This window comes from Arvicola amphibius, chromosome 6 (genome assembly GCF_903992535.2).
Source record: "Arvicola amphibius chromosome 6, mArvAmp1.2, whole genome shotgun sequence".
NCBI classification, from domain to species: Eukaryota; Metazoa; Chordata; class Mammalia; order Rodentia; family Cricetidae; genus Arvicola; species Arvicola amphibius.
Genome location: NC_052052.2, coordinates 69,591,111 through 69,611,607, shown reverse-complemented (window position 1 = coordinate 69,611,607; position 20,497 = coordinate 69,591,111). Strand labels below are relative to the sequence as shown.

Sequence of the window (20,497 nt, the reverse complement as noted above, 5' to 3'; positions counted from 1 at the left end):
TAATGAAATTTATAATTATTAAGATATTGTGGGATATAATTGGCATATTATAAATAAATGTCTTTCATGACTATTTAAACTTCAATAAATGCACCTTTTAAAAGGCCTTGGTTTAATTAGCATAAAGTAACTCTCACCTTCAAATGAAATTAAATCCTTAAGAGAAACAAATAATTTGAACCTTAGTCTTTTGTTACCAAAATATGATTACAGAATCTCATCTAGTAAAAATATATTTTAAAAAAAAAGTAGAGAGCTGAGACTGGGAATGCTTCTCAGTAGAGTTTGCCTAGCATGCATGAGAGCCCGGGTTCGATTTCTAACACTACATAAACCAAGCAAGATGATTCAAAACGGTAATCCCAGCATTGAGGAGGAAGAAACAGACGCCACTGGAATCACCAGCAAAGCAGTTGGAACTCCCCTAACTCTGAACATACACATATCCTTAGATTTTTAACTTAGGTTCTATACTGTCTAAATTACTTTATTTAATTAATTAAACTCATTGAAATATGGCCTTCACATGTGGAATTTTTTCTTATTTTTATTGTTGATCTGTCTTGTTCTACTGATTTGCCTACAGAATATGGAACGATGGAGATCTATGACGTGAGGAAGTCACTTAGAAACTATGTGATAGAAAGCACTTGGGAAGGACAAAGGAAGAATGTTCAAATCCTTAGAACACAAGGAACATCCATGAATGGAGTAAAACAGAGCTCTGAAGGAAGGTAGGTTTCTGGATTGTACAAGAACAAGCTGGCAGATGCAGGCGTGATAACAAGGGCAGAAAGGATGCTGCAGCTACATTTCCCGATTATGAAACATGGCCAGGTTCTTCCTCCATATCTTAACTAACTCCCAACAGTTCCAGGAGAAAGAACTCATCCCCATTTACAGATGAGCAATTGCAGGGTGGGCTAGGGGTGGTAGAGGGCACAGGCCCTGCTATGTTCACCTCCCTCATTACCATAACCTAACTGCTTCTCTCTTGCCCAATGTGATGACCCCAGCTGTGTCTCCACTATGTGGGGTGCTGTTTGGCCATGGCTGGGGCTCAGGACTTGGGGGTGCTGCTCAGGCATTGCCCCACATATGATTAGAATAAACAGTTGGGAGTCCAGACTCCTAAGGAAAGTTCTTTCTCACATCTTAGTTTCCTCCTTCGCCACTCAGCATCCGAATTTCCTCGATCTAAGCCTGTTCTACAAGTGACTGTAAGAATGACAAGCATTCTCTGGCCATGGACCACATAACATTTCAGACCTGGCTACAGATCACGTGATGTTCCAGGCTTAGATGGGCTGTGGTATCATAAAGTTCACAGGTGGGACCTGATCCCAGGGTCAAGGTATTGACTACTACTTTTAGAAACACATCTCTGTTGTGGCCTTTATGCTGTGCTGGGAATCAAGCCCAGGCTTCTAAAGATGATAGACAGACACTGTTGACAAACCACACTGCTAATCATTTTTCCCCCCCTCTTTGCTTTTGTTGTTGTTGTTTTGAGAAAGGGCCTCTCTACATTGTCCCGACTGTCCTGGAACTCTTTACTCTTTCTCTTTTTAATCTCCTCTTACACTTCCACCTTTCTTGCTGTTGCTCTGCAGTTGTTTTAAATTCTTATAAACACACCATTTTCTCTGCACCCAGAGAGAAGCTCCAAGTACAACATATGGTCACATACTAGTTAACTAATTTAATAGAATGTCTGAAACCTCTCAACTTGTATATATTAAAACACAGAATGAACTCAAATCTTTTCATTTGAAAATAATGGTATTTTTAGCATATCATATTTCTTCTCAATAAAATTAAAAACATATATTGACCTATTTCTTAATCAGGGTTTCTATTGTCACAATGAAACACCATGAACAAAAGCAACTTGGAGAAGAAGGATTTAGTTCCTCTTACAATTTATAGTTCATCACCCAGGAAAGCCATGGTAGGAACTCATGTAAGACAGAAACTTACAGGCAGGAGGGACTGATGTCTAGGGAGAATGCTGGTTATTGGCTTACTCCTCTTGACTTGCTCAGCCTGCTTTCTGTGGGCTGGGCTGTATCATATCAATCATTAATCAAGAAAATGTGGCACAGGCTTTTCCACAGGCCAATCTATTGGGGGTACTTTCTCGAATGAGGGTCCCTCTTCTCAAATGACTCTGTCTTATATCAAGTTAACATAAAACTATCCAGCACAACCTATAGTAAGGCACCAGGTAGAGCAAGGTTGCATGATTCATAGCATCTTAGTGTGAAAAGATGATAATAAAGACTGGTATTCCTAAAACAAGGTGGGTGCAGGTATGATCCCAGGAGGGAGAGAAAGTCCTACACTGTCTAGACAGACTAATCTATTTGCTAAGTTCCAGGAGCTGTCTCAAAACAACAACAACTAACTAACTAACAAACAAATCAACTGACAGAGGCCAAAAAATAATAGAAGTGATAACCTAGGTTGTCCTCTGGCTCCACACACCTGCACACACTGATGAACATGTGCCTGCAAACACATGTGCACTCATATATGGCACATATATGAAGACACATACAAGCACACACAATTTAATATTCTTAGTGAGAATCACCTCAAAGATTATGCTTAATTCTGAAAAATACAGAGTACATTCTAGAGATTATTCCATTCAAGTTTATACTGAAAAAGATTTGGAAGCAATCTTTAGTCCTTGGACAATCACAAAGCCATTTTCAAAGATGTTTCTTATTATCCACCCATTAATGGACTAGTAAATCTGTATCCAGCAGCTGTTCTCTTCGGCCATGCCTTCAAAGAAGCCACTTTTAAATGCTGGTTCCCTGGCTGGCAACTGTCTCAGGGCTCTTGAGCTTTGTATGCACTAAGCTTCACAGTGGGTAGCCAGAGAAGCCCCCAACAGAAGCCTGGCTCTAACAATCATGCTGACTTGCTTCCAGGGGCAGAAAAAAATAGCAAGGAGGGAGGGATCCCCTGCCCCAGCCTTGGGCAATCAGAAGTCATCTCGGCCTGTACAGCCACCATTACTACAACATACAAGGGGAAGGAAAGGATGAATTATTTATCAATCCATATCCATTCTGACTCAAAATACCCATATAACTGCAGTAAAGGTACCTAGAATTTTTCCTCGTCTATACCATAGTGTGAAAGACAAGGCTATAGAATTCTACTCTTCATTCACAAACTCAGCCCTGGTTTGTTACCTGCTTTGCTATTGTTAATCACAAAAAAGACTAGAAAATTCTGGGGAAGAGAAATTTTATTTGTTGCAATTTTACAAATTTCTAGAACCCCTACACAGAGCTTTAAGCATTGTGAATCTACAATTTTTCCATTCCAAATAAGAACATCATTTAACCTTAGTATTAATGGTACTTAATTGTTTGTAAACCATTGTAATCATAAAAATGAGTTTTAATTTACCTATAAATTTTGATTTCAAGCTTCTCTTGGAGAGTCCAAAGATCCTGAGCATGCATTCCCCAAAAGACAAGAACAGAAATGATGGTTGCTTGCCTGACAGAATAAGTACAGATGGTGCAACCTTGAACCAGCTTGCTTCAACAATGAGTCCTACTCACCTGTTCAGCATAGGCTTCTGAGTTTGCTACCCAGAGCAACATTTAAGGCTTACATATTGAGACAAGGAGAAACACTCTATGCACAATCTAAGATGAGGCATACTTGCCTTGAACATAACAAATACGGATTTTACACAGAAACATAAACCATAGTAAAGTCTAAGAGGGACCCCAGACCCACATTTGAATCCAGCATGTTGAGAAAGGGACAGGAATGCAAGGAAATATTTTTTTTCTCCAGAGACTTCTTATCCACTCTTGTGTGTCTTCCATGTATCTAGATAGTATTTTCTAACTTCAAACCATTATAAAATCCTGCAGAGTCCACATCCTCAGTAGGTTTTATGCATGGCCCTTCTGGACCTTACAGCCATAACCTCAGTGTCAGCTACTATAACCCTGATCTTATCTGATTTTACAACCATCTCCTCGCTGTCAGATGCAGCTTACACACAACAGTTACTGATCAAAATAGGACCACACTGTCTCCATTTTTACTGGCTTCCTTTACTTATTGGTAGATTGTACTTAATGAAATGAGCAGTTCTTTACCAATTTCCCATACTTGATCCTTCTGGTCAACCATCATGATTTCATCAGTGAGTATATAACTAGATATCTACTTGGTTCCAAGAAGTCAACAGTTCCAATCACAGATCTACCACAAACCCCCAAGCCCTCTTATTTTGCTGTAGCCAGCAGATCGTCTGTCTCTACCACACTGGCACTTCCTGATTATCGTAACAGAGCTCTGCTCCACTACCACTTCCTGTGTATCTAAGCCAACATTGCATTTCCTACAAGGGAATTATCTTTTTATTGCTTCTACCAATTCTGACCATAGAAGGCTGGCTGGCTCCTTCCTCTTTCTACTCACATTTTGAGGCAAATCAAGGAAGACCGACCTGAGGAAAAGACTGGGAATGGAAACTTAGGATTTGAGAGACCAGAACTGGAGAGTGGTAGATGGTGTACTAACAAAGCTGGAAACCAGAAAGCACTTATCTGAGCTTTAGAAAATGTTACTTGTTGGAATATGTGAAGCCATAATACCTAGGGCTGAAGACAGAAACCAAAGGGAAGTGAGCCAGTCTATTACCTGCCCAATGGAAGAGTCAGATTCATGTGCCCAACTGCAAACTCTAGAGGAAAGTGATCCCAGAATGCAACTGCTTTATTATAATCATCATAATACCCCTCTGGTTTCCATCTCTCATTCTAAATCAGAACAATTAAAATAAAATAGAATTATGACTCTTACAACTGTTAAACGATCTTTTTATATCCTTTGCTGATGCCAATTTGATTATTTCAGAGGCAGTGGCTCTCTACAATGACTTCTTCTGCTTCCTGCAAATGATTCTCACTGTGGGGCTCTCAGTACTTCCCCTAGGGATTCTACTCCACACTTGAATAGACTTACCCATTAGTCATTTGCCTTCATACTCAGCCAGGATTTTTATTTAATCTAATTAGTCTTCCTTTTTCACACGAGAACAAACCTCAATCCTTATGAGGATGTGGCTATAACCTTTACACCTCTGTACAAACCCATGCCTTCTGCCAGCAGCCAGGATGAACTGACAATGGCTGAAGCTTTGCCCATGTGTGGCAGGGATTCCAACTGCAGCACATTGCTTCCCACACGCCACAGCCAGGTCTTACAAATGCTTTCAATTCTCTGCCATGATGGAGCATGGATGTGGATTCTGAGCATTTGCTGCAGAGTTGAGGGTGCCTTCCTGCCAGTGTTTTCTTCAGCTTTTTGATATGCAAGCACTGAAACAGAACAAGGGGTCTTTGCAGCAGGAATGCCCACAATGAGACCAACTCTCCATGACATGTCTGCTCTTCCCTACCTTTAGGAAACCAATATCAGGCTTCGATACCCACGATCAAACTGTCTCTTTGCAGGAATCTCACCGCAGTCGCAGCAAACACAATACTTTCCAACACTTTATTTTCCTCTTTTATTTAAGATGTTCAAATGTCAGGCATACAGTGCAATGAGAACCATCCCAGAGCTGATAAATTATTCATTTTTCAGGAGCTTGCAATTGAAGGAGCACTAACGGCCAAATACCTGAAGCACCCCCGAAAGACATAAAGCACAATAATATTCACATCTTTTTCTGCATAAATTCCAAAGGTTAAGTGCTATTAAACATCTTCTGTTTACCAAGAGATATGCTCTTTGAACTTCCTTCTAATTAATCTGCTCCCAGTAAACATTACTAACTATGCAGATGCCAAAAGAGGCCAATCAAGCACTTCTCTTCCCCTTAACTCATCCCACTGGGCTCAGGAAGGCCCTTTGCTGATGTGTTCCACTTCTCCCTACGTGGAGAAGATGAAGATGAGTAAGGCCAAAAGCAGCAGTCACCACACTATAAGCCTAGCACCAAATTGGAACATGGCCACACATACTTATAATGTGTAATGTGGCTGTCTTTTTCTATCACAGTGGAGCTAAAGAGTTGCTCCAGGGACCCCATGGCCACAAGGCCTAAAATATTTATAATATAGCCCTTCTCAGAAGTACTGATGGACCTCTGGCTAAAAGGCATGTGGCACATTTCACACTAAGCTTTAATGTTGTATGTGCATGGGCTCCTTTGCACAGGAAAGGACTGCAATTTAAATGTCTATGACACAAAATAGCATTTCCATGAAAATGCCAGGACATCAGGAAGGCCCAACTAAATGTAGGGCTAAAGCTACTTCCTCACTCATCCGGTAAGGACTGCATTTTCTGGGATGTGCTGTGTGACTTTTCCTATGGAGATGTGATCACACATTTACTCGCCTAGACAAGGTACAGATAATAGGCTAAGAAAGGATTTCACCCAAGTAGGGCTTGGTGAACCAATGGATTTACTGGGATTCCTTCCGGGGGGTTGGTGAGCCTCAGGCAGCTCTACCTTTGAAAGTTCAGTCTAATAAGCAAGGATCACTACGCATGAGCTGCATCCCTGGGACCTATGCCCTTACTGGAGGCAGTTCAAGCAAGGCTGTCCCATCCCAAGCAGTTGCTCACTGCTCAAAGAATCCCAGAGAGCGCCCATGTGAACGTTTTACCATTCTGAGCTTCAGTACTTTTCTAGGTGCCATGAGCCGCCCTCCTCCCTCCAGAGAACGTTCACTGCATTTCAGTTGCTTGTTGCTAGGAGAAACACAACCACAGTGTTGTCCCCTCTAGGGCTTAACACCTCCAAAGCCTAAGGTGCCTGACTCCACCTTAATAAAAGGAACTGGAAAATAGTTTGGACACGTGTGACGATGGAAATGGCATTGCTCTATTGATGATAGAATCACGAAAGCAGATCTTACTGCTGACAACATAGAACCAAATTAACAGATAAAGCAACTGGGAAGCCTAAGGAAAAGCAAAGTAATTTCATCATAAAATACTGAATTTTCTAAATGGATAAGTTCGCTTTTGCTTTTTTTGAGCGAAACTGTATATGTCAACCTACAAGTTGCTCCTCTGCTGCTGACACAAGCATGGACATGGTAGGACTGTCCTCCATGGTTCTATCACCTCACTGGCACTGTCATCACAGAGGTCCTACACGCCTGCAGTGGTCACTCCTGCAAATGACTTCTGGCTTGACTCCAGGGCAAAACCACCTACCTACTCCCCAGAGCTCCAGCCATTGCTTTTATGTTCCTCCCTCGACAGAAAGTGTAGAGAGCTAAGTGGGAGGGGCTTCACCAGTGCCTCATCCTTCTGCTCTAAGTTGGCCATCTGGGTTAATACTTGGTTGCTTTTCAGTGAAACTGGTGACAAAACCTATATCACCATACCACTGCTGGTATAGTGATACTCGTGTTTAATGCCAGCACTTGGGAGAAAATGCACGAAGGATGGGAGTTCAGAAGTAGCCTGAGCCATATAGTGAAATTTCTAAATAAAGAAAAAATACAAATTTATAGGTCAGAGCACTTGTCCAAAAGTAGCATTTACCTTAATCCCTAGTCTTTTTTTTTTTCACAAATGTTCATTTAAAGATAATTCTGGGAGTTGGACAGATGTCTCAAAGGTGAAGGACACTTATTATTCTTGTAGAAGACCTGGATTGAATTCCGAGCACCAATATCAGGCACTTTGCAACACCCTATAACTTGAGTTCCTGAGGATCCAAAACCTCCTCTGGTATCTGCTCACATATAGTACACATACAGAGAAGCAGTACCAATCCCTGCTGTCTCTCTCTCTCTCTCTCTCTCTCTCTCTCTCTCTCACACACACACACACACACACACACACATTTAACTAATAAAAATGAAGATGAATTATGGATTGAAATTTTTTAAGCAACAGAAGCGCATATGCATTGGAAGGAGGAGACACAGCTGCCTGAGAAGCCATTATTTGAAATGGGTCAGGTACATCAGGCACATAGTAGTTGAATGAGGAAAATTAAAGGAACCAAAACTAAAAAAAAGGAAAAACATTAGGAAACCATAAACACCCATAATCACATGCCAAGAGCCTATTACAAATAAAACACTCAAAAAGTCTTAGACATTGCTATATCATTCACACTTGGGGCCTCAACACAGAGAACGATCAGAGATAAGGGGAAGTTAAACTTGGTTGTTTCTTTTTTTAAAGCAAAGTCCTGTGTGCTCAATCAAGTGCTCTGAAGCATACACACATGTTTGCCTTGTGACACAATCTTAACCTTACTAGGTGTCTGCAGCTCTGTTGAGAGTTGCAGAAATACCACAGGAGAAGCAAGTACCAATGAAACAGCTGGGTTGTTTGCCTTGCTTCAGACAGCTAGTTGTTGCTAATGCGGCCACTTCAAATAAAGGGAGGAAGGAACAAGAAGAAACAGCATTTCTAGATCAACAGGCCTCTGTCAATTGAGAGAAAGAGGAAAGCAGACATCCTGCACAGCTTTCTCATCCTACCCTACCTGGAAGCCAACCTACTCTACTTGCAGGTTGCACTGACAGATAGGACCTTAGCCCAACAACGGGAAGAAACAAAAACCTTCGTTTTTTTGCATTTAATATTTTAAGAATTGACCCTTCTCTAATCCACCCAATCTGAATATACAACCAAGGGTATTCTTCAGACCTAGAGTCCCTACATCATCAGCTCAATTGAACTTTGGAATATTTACATCAATAGAAGCAACTACCTTCTAAAGGATGTTTAAATAATTTTTGGAGATTGGAAGAGAGAATACTCATAATCAAAAGTAAAAAGATTTTTTCAATGAGAAATTAATGTTCCTTGTGCAAAATGAAACTGCCACCTGGAAAAGGGAGAGTTGAATAACTGGAAAGGTATCGACTTCACTGCTAACGTCAATGGGAAGGGGTCTCACTAGGTCAAGAAAATGCAAAAAGATTCATCTGCTACTCCATTACCCTAGTTTGTGCCTCTTTGCTTACATGGTGTCTTGTTGGTGTTTGGAAGCACTTCTGATTATATTAATGACCACTTACTCTTTTCCTCTGCATGTTCATGCCGACCTTCTTCTAGGACCACTGGCCATGTGTTTCTGTGCCTGCTTACAGTAAATGTCTCCAATGCCCTCTTCTAAGTAGCTCAAGAAACTACATTACCACGAACAACAGAACAGACAGATGGAATGTCTTCAGATAGCCATTTTACCCAAGTTGCATGACTTTTACATTGGTATCTCTATAGATGAGCTTCTTCAGAAAGGCATCCTAAAGCAGACAAGTTCCATGTTTCTTCTTCAGATCTCCAGTTTAATTCCTAAGACAAATTGATAAGGATCTTCTGTGTCTAGGACTTACACAGAGAAGCAGACTATCAAATTAATACACAGCACGAAGCCCTGACTTCTCTGTCACCCAAAGTTTATAGCCTCCAGATCAAATGAAGAGTTTCAGCAAAGGACCTAAGGTAAGTGGTTGGTAAATATGGCTGTTGAAGGTATCACAACCATTTCTCAAGCACCTATACCATGTCATCAGCTGACCTGTGTTTTACTTCATTCAACTGAATCTCACAAAACTCAAGTACTAGGAATTCTATTCTTCTTTTACAAGCATCTGCTATTTTCATCAAAAAAAAAAACTAAGGCTAAAATAAGGAGTATTATTTAGTGAAGTGATAGCCAGAATTCAAAATCAAACTCTAGTGACATTCCAACACACATGCCGACTCATCTACTGATACAAAAAGGGTTATCTTTTTTTAATTCCATAGGCTATAGAACAATCCGTCCACTGATATAAAAAGCTATTTTATTTTTTTAAGTTCCATAGGACATAGAACATTTTGTCAGAGAGCAGGAAGTCTGGTGCTTTTATCCAAGAGAGAAGTACTGCACTTGTGGTGGCTTCAGCAAGGTATTTATGTGAGGAAAGAAAACAAGGGAAGAATCACCATTTATGACAAAGACCTGACAAAAAAACAACCGAGAATAGATAAACTAAACTAACTGAGGACTTAAATTATAATGGTTTATGTTTCTATCAGAAGCCTGGTAAAAAACTGAGACCTGGTAAAGAGTTATGTAGCCAAAATGTAAGATAAAACCAGTATAACCAAACGATTTCAAGAGCTGGTTCTTGGCCTATCTATACATGATATAAAAAGAGAAAAAAAAGGAAAAAATACTAGTAAATATCAAATAGAAGATATATTTCAGACAAAAAAGAAGAGATTTGCACTGGAATTAAAATGATAAAGTCTAAATTTATCTCTAATTTGCATGTGTGTGGGCTGGCTCTAAGGAGAAAAGCTGCTGACCCAGCATTAGCAAGAGCTACTCACCACACTCCAGCAAAAGTCACAGTTAACTCTTGGACCACAGTTTTCTCATATAAACACACTGAAAAATAGCTAGTAGAATCACCTGGAGCACTTAAGACATAGAGAAAAAAAACAGTAAAATCAATCACATACACACACACACACACACACACACACACACACACACACACACATCTAGTCTTTTATAGAAATTGTGTGGACCACTGATGCACTTTAAATTGGCAATGACAAACTATAATTTTCTAAAGGAAATTATAACAATTTTCCACCTACATTTGAACTAAAATTCTAAGAGTTCTTCTACTTAATGTAATACCACCCATAACTCTTAGTTATAATAAAGAATCCAGCCTCTTTGGAGACAATTATTTAAAAGGGAAGTAAATAAGCATGGTTAACTATCAGTGCCTTCTTCTCATTCCCTATCTATAAACCATCTTTCTCTACAAAAGAAAAAATAACGTTTGCAGCTTTCTCAAATATCTCTGACAAGTCACTATTAAATTTTGAACCATAACTCAGTATCTTAGATCAACACGAAACAGTGAAAATGTTAAAGAGTATATTATTATGTTCTAATGAAAAATAAGGAAACAAAGCCACAACCTAGATAATGAGAGCCTGAAAATATTATCTTTACATGACTATGAAACCCATTATTCCTTGAGTGTTTCATGGTTTCAAATCTTTAAAGTATTTTTTTAAAAAAATGGAATGGCATAATATACTAAGGTACAATCTAGATATAATTTTTGTTTTTCCTTTCATTTGGTAAGCTAGAGTTAAATGGTGATGTGGAATTCCCCCTCTGTATGATATGAATATATTTTATTACCATTTGTTAGTAAAGAAGCTGCTTTGGCCTATGGCAAGGCAGAATATAGCAAAGTAGGAAATCAAAGCAGAGATAGAGGAGCAAAGAAGGCAGAGTCAGAAAGATGCCATGTAGTTACTGAAGAAAAAAGACACCAGAAACTTACCAGTAAGCCACAGCCTCGTAACTATATACAGATTAATAGAAAGGAGTTAATTTAAGATATAAGAGCTGGTTAATAATAAGCATGAGCTAATAGGCCAACCAGCTTATAAATAATATAAGTCTCTGTGTGTTTTGTTGGGACTGAACATCTGCAGGATGAGGTAGAACAGAAATTTCCATCTATAATCTGGGACTAAGGAACCTCAGTTGAGAAAATACCTCCATCAGACTGGCCTACAGAAAAGTCTGTGAGGCATTTTCTTGATTAATGGTTGGTATGAGAATGCCCAGCCTACTGTGGGTGGTGCCACTCCTAGAAAGGTGGTCTTGGGGTGTTTAAAAAAGCAAACCAAGTAAGCTTTAGAAAGCAAGTTTGTACTCAGCCTTTTTCTATGTCCTTTGCTTCAGTTCCTGCCCCCAGTTTCTTGCCTTGACTTCCTGCACTGACTTTCCTCAGTGATGGACTGACCTTGTGAGATGAGATAAACCCTTTTTTCTCCAAGTTGCTTTGGGTCAGTATTCTATCCCTGCAATAGAAGGTCAAATAAGACAGCATATAGAATCTGTGATGGAGAATAGGAATGAGAAACAGAAAGTAGGAGAGGCAGGAGTGAGAAGTGAAGAAGTGGGGCATAGAAAAGCATAATTTCAGAAGCACTTGTTGCCAAACTTGACATCTGTCTGCCAATTTCCACTACAGCATTAAACAAAATCATAACTTCTCCAAAGAATGGGAGTTTTACTTGCTGCAAGGATGACTCCTCAGATATAAAATACATATCTAGAAAGTTCCAGAAAAACATACAGCTGTGATCTGACATTTAAATGGGTTCCTGGGGTCTTGATACGCTTTTGCCAAAAATGAACAATGGTGAAACAACTTACTTCTGAACTTTGGCCAAAACAGAATCCACAAAGTTGTACATTCAATTGTTTTCTAATAAAGTAAATTTAGATTTTAAAATAAGTTTTGACACAAATGCTTTTAAACTAACAATACCTTACATTTGGATCTTTCTCCAATTAATTATTTCCTGGCATGATATTAGAAATTCCTTGGCTTCACCTTAAACCAATACTCCCAAGTGCTAATTAGTAGACTATATATATATATAAAATTAACCACAGAATGTCGTGCTTAAAACATGCATGTTCCATATGCACTTAATTAATAACATCATTTTTTCCTCCCTGAAAGAGTCCTTTCGAAAATAGAGCCCTATTTAAATGAAGCACTTGGCTGCTAGTGAGGGAATTCTTGTCAAGATGCAATTAATAAGAAAGGGCCAAGATAACATAGGATCATTGTCTTTGAGATGTCCTTAACATGAATCAAGTTTAATCTCCCTGGGACAGCCAGTGGAGGGAAAAGTTAATGACTGCAGATGTTGTACATGTTAATCACACAAGGTGATTCCCCAAGAGAATAACCAAATAACATATGAAATACACCATTCCTGAGTAAATATTCATGCCAGTGGATAAGAGCCAGGAATGGGCACTATTGTCTCCCCAAAGCCATGGGACAGATGAGGAAAGAAGCAGATGGGAACAGTGGAGAACTAATGGTTGCTAGCTACAAAGGAGATAAGATCATCTCATTAGTTGGCAAGCTAATTGACCACAATTCCAGTTTCATAAATCGTGTCCAGAAACCCAAAAATTAGTGTCTGCATTCCACCGAATCCTTTCCCCACTTCCAGACCCTCCACCCAGCCACAAAGTTGTCAGTTCTGCTTGATTTGTTTGAATATTGTACTCCACGACAGCTGTCGGAAACAGTACATCAGAACAGCTGCTGTGACAGCTACAAGGGGCTTGCAAGTTTAATTGGGCTCAATGTGACATTGCGCATTTTTCTAAACATAGAAATATCCATACAACTAAAGAAATTTCTACTGAGTCTCGACTATGTTATTGACACTACCAACTGGTCAGCCACAGTTGAAGTGATATTGCTGGTCTCGTATTATCTTTGTCACCAGGCTGGTAAGAAGTATGAAAAGGCATATAAAAATGGACATAAATGGTAGGAACAGTTAGACACATAAGCAAAGAGGCATTAAACAGAAGAGGAGGTAGTGGGAAAATCACATCAATAATCTCTTCCAAAGGCTGGCAGGAAGCCAAGGAGGATCCCACAGTGTCTCAGGATATACTTCCAAAGGAAATATATTCGGAGGCTGAGCCTGCTGCCAACTGCAAACAAAACCACTCATTATGGCCACAGCTCCCTAGAGAAGGGCAGGACGGCTTACTCTCAGCACAGGCGCAGAAGAAGAAGGCGATAAGCAGCAGCGGCGGCTTGGCCACGGGCACCATCCTGCAGCTTGTCAATGGCATGCACCAGCAGCTTGGAAACTCAGCCTAGGGAGCTGCAGCGACTGGTCTGCTCAGAAACTTCAACTGGAAACCTTTCAGAGCCTGTGGAGGGAGGAGACAAGAAAAAAAGAAAACACAAAGACATTTAGATTTCTCACTCTTTCCCCCTGACCTATCACAACCTAGAGAGACATGCCCTATTGTAAATACACAATAAACACTGGAGCTGTCATGTCCTTGTATTGGGAAATTACTTGGTAAAACACAGGATTCTCTAGCATTCTCGCTACCAGGCCACCTATAAGCAACCACCGAGAAGTTTTTCCTTCTGCCATTATGCCATTTTTGAGTACTTTATGGAGTCATAGTTACTTCAGGCTAAACTCTGCATGATTGCATCAATGGAAAAAGGCACCCAGAGCCTTAAGGAATGCCTAATAGAATTCTTTTCAACTATTAATGACAATAAAAGAAGGAGTCTTTGGATGTTTTGCTGCAGGTATGTCTGTGTAACATGTGTATGTTTACCATATGCTTGCCTGGTACCCAAGGAGGCCAAGAAGGTGTCGGATTCCCTGGGACCAGACAAATGGTAGCGAGCTGCCATGTGGGTGCTGGGAATTGATCCCTGGTTCACTGGAAGCAGCCAATGATCTTACTTGTTGGCCATCTCCAGCCTCAGGAAAACGGGGCTTTAAAGGAAGCCTTCAGCATGTATAAGCAGGATTTTAGCAGAATGGGGAATATATATTCTCTGAACTCCATGCAAAGTTTTAAACAATGTAAGATGCTGGTGTCTGGAAGTGGAGATGGCGTATGCAGAGAACTATTCACCACAACAGTTTACACTTCTGAAGTTCTCTGGGAGGGTTCTAACTCATCCCTGGAAATGTTAACACATTTCTGGTTCGGTATTATATTGTGAGAGCTGTGGAGTTAGAATGAGGTAACTCTTAGGAGAACAGAAGATGGCACAAAAGAGAACATAACGAGAGCCTTGGATGTCCTTACATATAGTGTGATCTTTACTCAGCCAGCACAGAAACAAGCTCTCTTCTCTTTGTGAGCAGAGAAACAATATAGAACTAGGCTTTGGGAAAATTCACTGACAGCTGTAGCAGGGACAACACAAAATGCCATTAAAGTCCTCAGAAAAGAGTTCCAGGTGAGAAGTAATATAAAACTCAAATGGTTGGTCTGACAAGATGGCTCAGAGAAGTACAAGTGCTTGCTGCACAAGACTGATAACCTGAGTTCACTACCCAAAACCCACAGTAGAAAGAAAAAAACAACTCTCAGAAGTTGTCCTCTGACCTTAACACATATGTCAATGGCATGTGCATACAGTTGTGCATGAGCATGTACAAACACACACACACACACACACACACACACACACACCCATACGAATACAAAAACATGTAAAGTATTATTAAAGCCCATTCCCTGTACACAAAACAAGTTGATTGTCCTAGCAGTGCTGGGAGGGAAGTGAGCTGATCACACACAGGCTCTAAGAAATATTCTGGAGTGTGACTCGCCAAGTGATGTATAATTGTGCTTATAGAACCTTCAATAAATCCAGCAGAGTCTTTCACAGAGAGTAGCCTCTTAATTAAAAAGGAAATGAAGAGGCTGTCTGCAGACCACAGTCTCCTCTGTTGGCTGTGATGAGGATTTGAGAGCATTGGGATTCAAAATGAACTGGTACACCTTTATTTTCCCATCTCTCAATGTCTGACACACATGAACTTCTTGACAGGATATAGTAGAGATACCCAGAACCAACCTCACACCCCAAAGTAACTGGATTTTCAAAGGGTAATGCAGCTACTATATACACTTTGGCTTTTCTGGAACTGAATTTGAAAATTTTAAAAAAAGCATCCTTCTTTTAAAAAATTAGGTTTTCATTGTCCTATGGACAACAATAATTTGGATGCAGGAAAGATACAGCGAAAAGGAAGAGAAGAGCCACTCTAATTAGCTTTCTACTCTCCAGCCCCATCTTTTGTTTGTTTGTTTTTACACAGATTTGTGAGAGGCACGAGGAAGTAGGCTGAACACTGAAACACATCTCGGATCTGAAAGCTAGCCAGCTGTTCCAGAACAGTGATTGGTTATCAATCTCATCTGGAAAAATGCTTATCAAGCACTTCGCAGCTATCTGCTGCTAGGAATCGCAAAGCTCCATAGGACAAGAACTGTAGGAATCAGCTCTCCCCGCCACCTCTCCTCTCCCTGCCACTGCCTCTCTCTCACGCCAGCGTTTCAGATGGCAGCGAAGTCCAGGAGACATCAGTCCTGTCGGATTCAATTTGTGTCTGTGCAAGCATATCAGAGCCAACTGCTACATAACGACTCAGAGCCAGCACAGAGACGGAAATCCACAGAAGGTTGCTCAGGGAAGGGTGACTTGCCTTTTCCATGCGCTCAGCTAAAGTGTCTTAAGACCCAATTTTTCCAAATAAGCCTGCAAATGTTCCCTCTCATTTGGGTCAGTGGCAGGATTTCGCTCTCTAAAAAAATGAATGCTAACGTGAAAAGACACATTTACACTTAAATAGGCTACGCTCTTGGACAAGACGTCAAGGAAGTGATCAGAAGTGAGAGGGGAAAAATACACATTCCAGTGATTCATTCTGTAAACACTGCCAAAAGGAAATGCTGGATACTATTGGTATGATGAAATTGATATTGCAGTACAGAAAAGGAAAGTGAAGTTTAAAGGAGATATTTAATACAAAAAGAATGACCGTGAATGAACATCACTGGAATTTGCCTTTAGCCATTGTAAAACAGGCTGGGCATGCGACAAAGAGGAAAAAAAGAGGGAGAGGCATGAGCTGAGCAGTGCTTCAGGAAACCAAAGAAGACCAACCTGCTTTTCACCTCATGCGCCCCTCATCAACAGAGAAATACAAATAAAACACATCTAATTATTAGTTTCAAATATAATTTTAAACTCTGCTGTTTACTTCCAATACCACAAAGGTTTTTTATGGAAGATTTAAAATCACCATGACATGAAAGCATGCACATGTGTGACAGGGAACATACAAGATAGGACAGATAGAATGGTGCTTGGGATTCACAGGAGTTGAACCCAACACTTTAACTGAGGGTCACTTTCTACAAGAAATACATTAGTATTTCACCTAAGTGAACACTGACCTTTTCCCAGGTTTCCATTGTGCTAATGTGCATTTATGTAGATTGGGTAAAATGGGAGAAAGGGTAAAATTAAGCTTTTCTTTTAAAATATGGTAGGAATGACTGGCTTTCAACTTAGTTTAGTAAATATAGAACATCATTCTGGATCATCTTGCCATGCTAGGAAGGACGGAAGTGTTCAATAAGTCCTAGGACATACCCAAGAATGGGCTCAAATCAATGATGTGACATCAGCCAAATATACAAGGATGTTGCTGGAACAAAGAAGGGTAATTGAAATAAACTGAAGTCCATCATTTAAAAATTGCTAGCTTCATAACTCAAATAGTTTTAAATTATACTAATCACTCTACAGAACAATTAATAAAACTTAAACCACATGGCCTGAAAATGTGTGTTCCAGGGAACATGTGTTAATATCTTAGTCCCCAGTCCATTGTCCTAATGAGAATGAGTACAACCATAAGAGATAGGGCCTATGGGAGTTTTTCTGGTCATAGGCATCAGTCTTTACCATGGTTACTAAGGGGCCAAAAATTCCTCTTCTGCTTTTGGTGTCTCAGTCATAAAAATGGTGGCCTCTGTCATGTACTTTTACCTTGATAGACTAAGCCACCACATTCCCAAAGCATCAGGGCCAATCATTTTTGGTCTAACAACTCTGAAAATCCATGAGCCAAAATAAGCCTCTCTATCCTTCAAGCTGATTTTATCCTGGGTATTTGTTACAGTAATGGGAAGCCGAAAACAAAAGAATGAAACCATTACACTAAAACAGGGTAAGAACAGAAAAGAATTAACCATCAAGTATGAAAAATCCCCACAAGGACTTTAAAGTCACGATTATTACCATGAGAAAACTAGGTATCGCTGTTTACGTCTCCTCTGTCTGTCTCATAGCAAACCCATTCCCGTAAGCCTACACAGCAGAAGCAGTAATATCCTCATATTTAATCTTGGCAGACATGCCTACAGAAATCCAGTCAGTTGCAAGGAGAGTCCTCACACACTGTGACAGCTCTCATCAACCTCCTTAACTGGGCCTCTATAAATCAACCGGAACTGGCTTCCAATTATTTAAGAAAACGAGCCATTTGTACAAAGGGCATGATACGAGAAAGATTCCATTTGTAAAAGAGAACACATGGCCATTCCGGCAGAAGGCAGATGTGGAGTATCTACAGCAAGGCCAACAGAGGCTTCCCTGGGCACTCACCAGATTCACTATATCTTCAACATACAGCACAGGAAAGAGAAAGGAAAAGACTCAAAGCTTGGACTTTCAGTGTTTCCCTTACTGGAATTGATTTTCTAAGAAGACAGCCCCTTAACACTTTATCTTGATAAATCATAAACACTTCTAGCACTGTCCAACTTCCTGCATCATGGGAATGTTACTGCGATGTAATACAGACTGAAGAATGGCAATTAGACCAGGTTTTATTTACACTTAATTAAATAGCCTCTCATGTGTATGTGGCTATCCCAGAGAACAGCACATTCAGTGAGGAGTACAACGCATGCACAGAGAACTGTTTTCAGTCTTTTCTGACATAACATGGTACAATATCTGAGTCCTTGTTATCCTTGGGATCCAGCTAAAGTTACAGTGGTATGGGAATCAACTTAAACTATGCATTTCCAATTTAAATCCCATGTAAATGCACACACACACACACACACACAGAGAGAGAGAGAGAGAGAGAGAGAGAGAGAGAGAGAGATTCACTTCCACCAAACTATTTCTATCCATTGTTGATGAAAGAAAACATTGTATGAAAGTTCTGCAATATGCAAAAAAATTGAACAACATTCCTGTTTCTAGCTATATAAATCATATATCAAAGCTTCCACCCTTGTGTGTGTGTGTGTGTGTGTGTGTGTGTGTGTGTGTAAAATCTCACAATCCATGAAAGACAAAGATAGACCAAAAATTTTGAAAGCACTAGAAGAAACCATAAGCAGGAACAGAGCACTGTCAGGGTCAAGGAGTGTTTAGATGAGGCTCCAAATTCCACAGGTTAACACTTTACAGATTGAAGAAAGTCAAGCAACTCAACACTAAGAAAAATATAGCTCAATTTTTAAAACTTGATCTACACGGGTGCCCTGTCTGCTAGATATGCTGGGGCTATGGTGGCACATGGATTATGGAGTAACTAGGCAACATCTGATTTGATTCCAGGCCCACTCTACAAGATGAAATTTGTACTTAACACTGTTTGATTGATGGAGAATCTGAGACTAGATGACCCAACAACTTAAGGTAAAGCCAAATACTACTATCCAAAAACAAAAGAAAAAACAGAGCAATAAAATTACTCTTAATTGATATTCTACTATACTCATGGATGAGTGTCTTACTCAGCCATCATCATAGAAGCTTCTTCCTGCAGCAGATGGGAGCAAATACAGAGACCCACAGACAGACATTGTGCATACAATGAAAAACCTTGGAACCCTTAACCCTAAACAGGATGTCTGTCTCCACCAAATTCCACCCCTCGAGGCTCAAAGAACCCCGTGGAAGAGAAAGCAGATGAGTATAGAGCCAGATAGGATGAAGGCAAACATCATGGAAACAAGCCTTCTAGCTAAATCAATAGGTTCAACACGCATATGAGCTGACAGAGACTGAGGCAGGATGCACAGGGTCTGCACAGGTCTGCACTGCTGGCATCCTAGGGTTAAAAGGCAAAGCCAACACATGCCCCACCCTTAATCCAGATGCAATCTCCAATTGAGCAATAGAAAATGAACTCAACAGCATTATCAGAGGCTTCTTGTCTTATTATGTCATGTTACAATTTTTTTAAATTTCTCTTATTTTTTGTTTTAATTTGCATATATATGAATATATATATGTGCGTGTATATATATATATATATACACACACACACACACACACTCTCTCTCTCTCTCTTTTTATCTGACAGGTTCTTTGCATATATATTATGGCTTCCAGTTTAGCATTTTTATAGGATTCCTGGGTATATGAAAAAATGGGTCTCTGTTTCATGTGTCTTTTATTGGACTCTTTTCCTTCTGTGTTTTCATTTTTGCCCTATTTCAATGTATTAGTTCTTATTCTATATTATTATGTTTTATTATTATACCTTAGAAGCCTGCTTTCTAAGGAGAGATAGAATTGGATTAGATTCCGATGTGAAAGTTGGTGGGAAGGGACTGGGAGGAGTGGAGGGAGTGGAAACTATAGTCAGGATATATAATGTGAGAGGAAAAAAAGCTTTTCAATAAATGGAAAAACTGCTGTGATAACTAATCTTGATTATCAACTTGACTACATCTGGAATCAATTAAAAGACAAGGAGGTGGGAAAACCTCTAACGGATTTTCTTTATTGGGTCATTTGAGGAGTGGACACCCACCCTAAATCTGGGTCACATCTTCTGGTGGCAGCCTGCATAAGACACAGGTAGTTTGACCTGCTCGCCTTTGCTCTCACTGGAAAGCTCATCTATCCTGATGCCGAGGATTCTTTTACTGGCATTAGAACCTACTCCTTTGGGATTTCAACACAGACTTAAGACAAGCAGCTTTCTATGAATCTTCCAGTTTCCAGCACCATATTGAGACAACAGAGACATCCAGTTTCATGGAATGAACAATTACTGGTGTTGCAATTGTCCTCTCTAGTGGGATCACAGT

General features: G+C 40.0%; 1 protein-coding gene across 22 annotated transcripts in view; it reads right to left on the bottom strand.

The window, feature by feature from the left end:
- The window catches only part of Ptprd (protein tyrosine phosphatase receptor type D), a 481,801-nt gene that overhangs the window by 347,437 nt on the left and 113,867 nt on the right, over window positions 1-20,497 (bottom strand). For all 22 annotated transcript variants that reach the window (XM_038332350.1, XM_038332356.1, XM_038332352.1 and 19 more), the window contains exon 2: window positions 13,591-13,756. In XM_038332350.1, coding sequence (XP_038188278.1) covers window positions 13,591-13,675 — 85 coding nt within the window. In that variant the 5' untranslated portion in view covers window positions 13,676-13,756. The remainder of the gene's footprint in view (window positions 1-13,590; window positions 13,757-20,497) is intronic.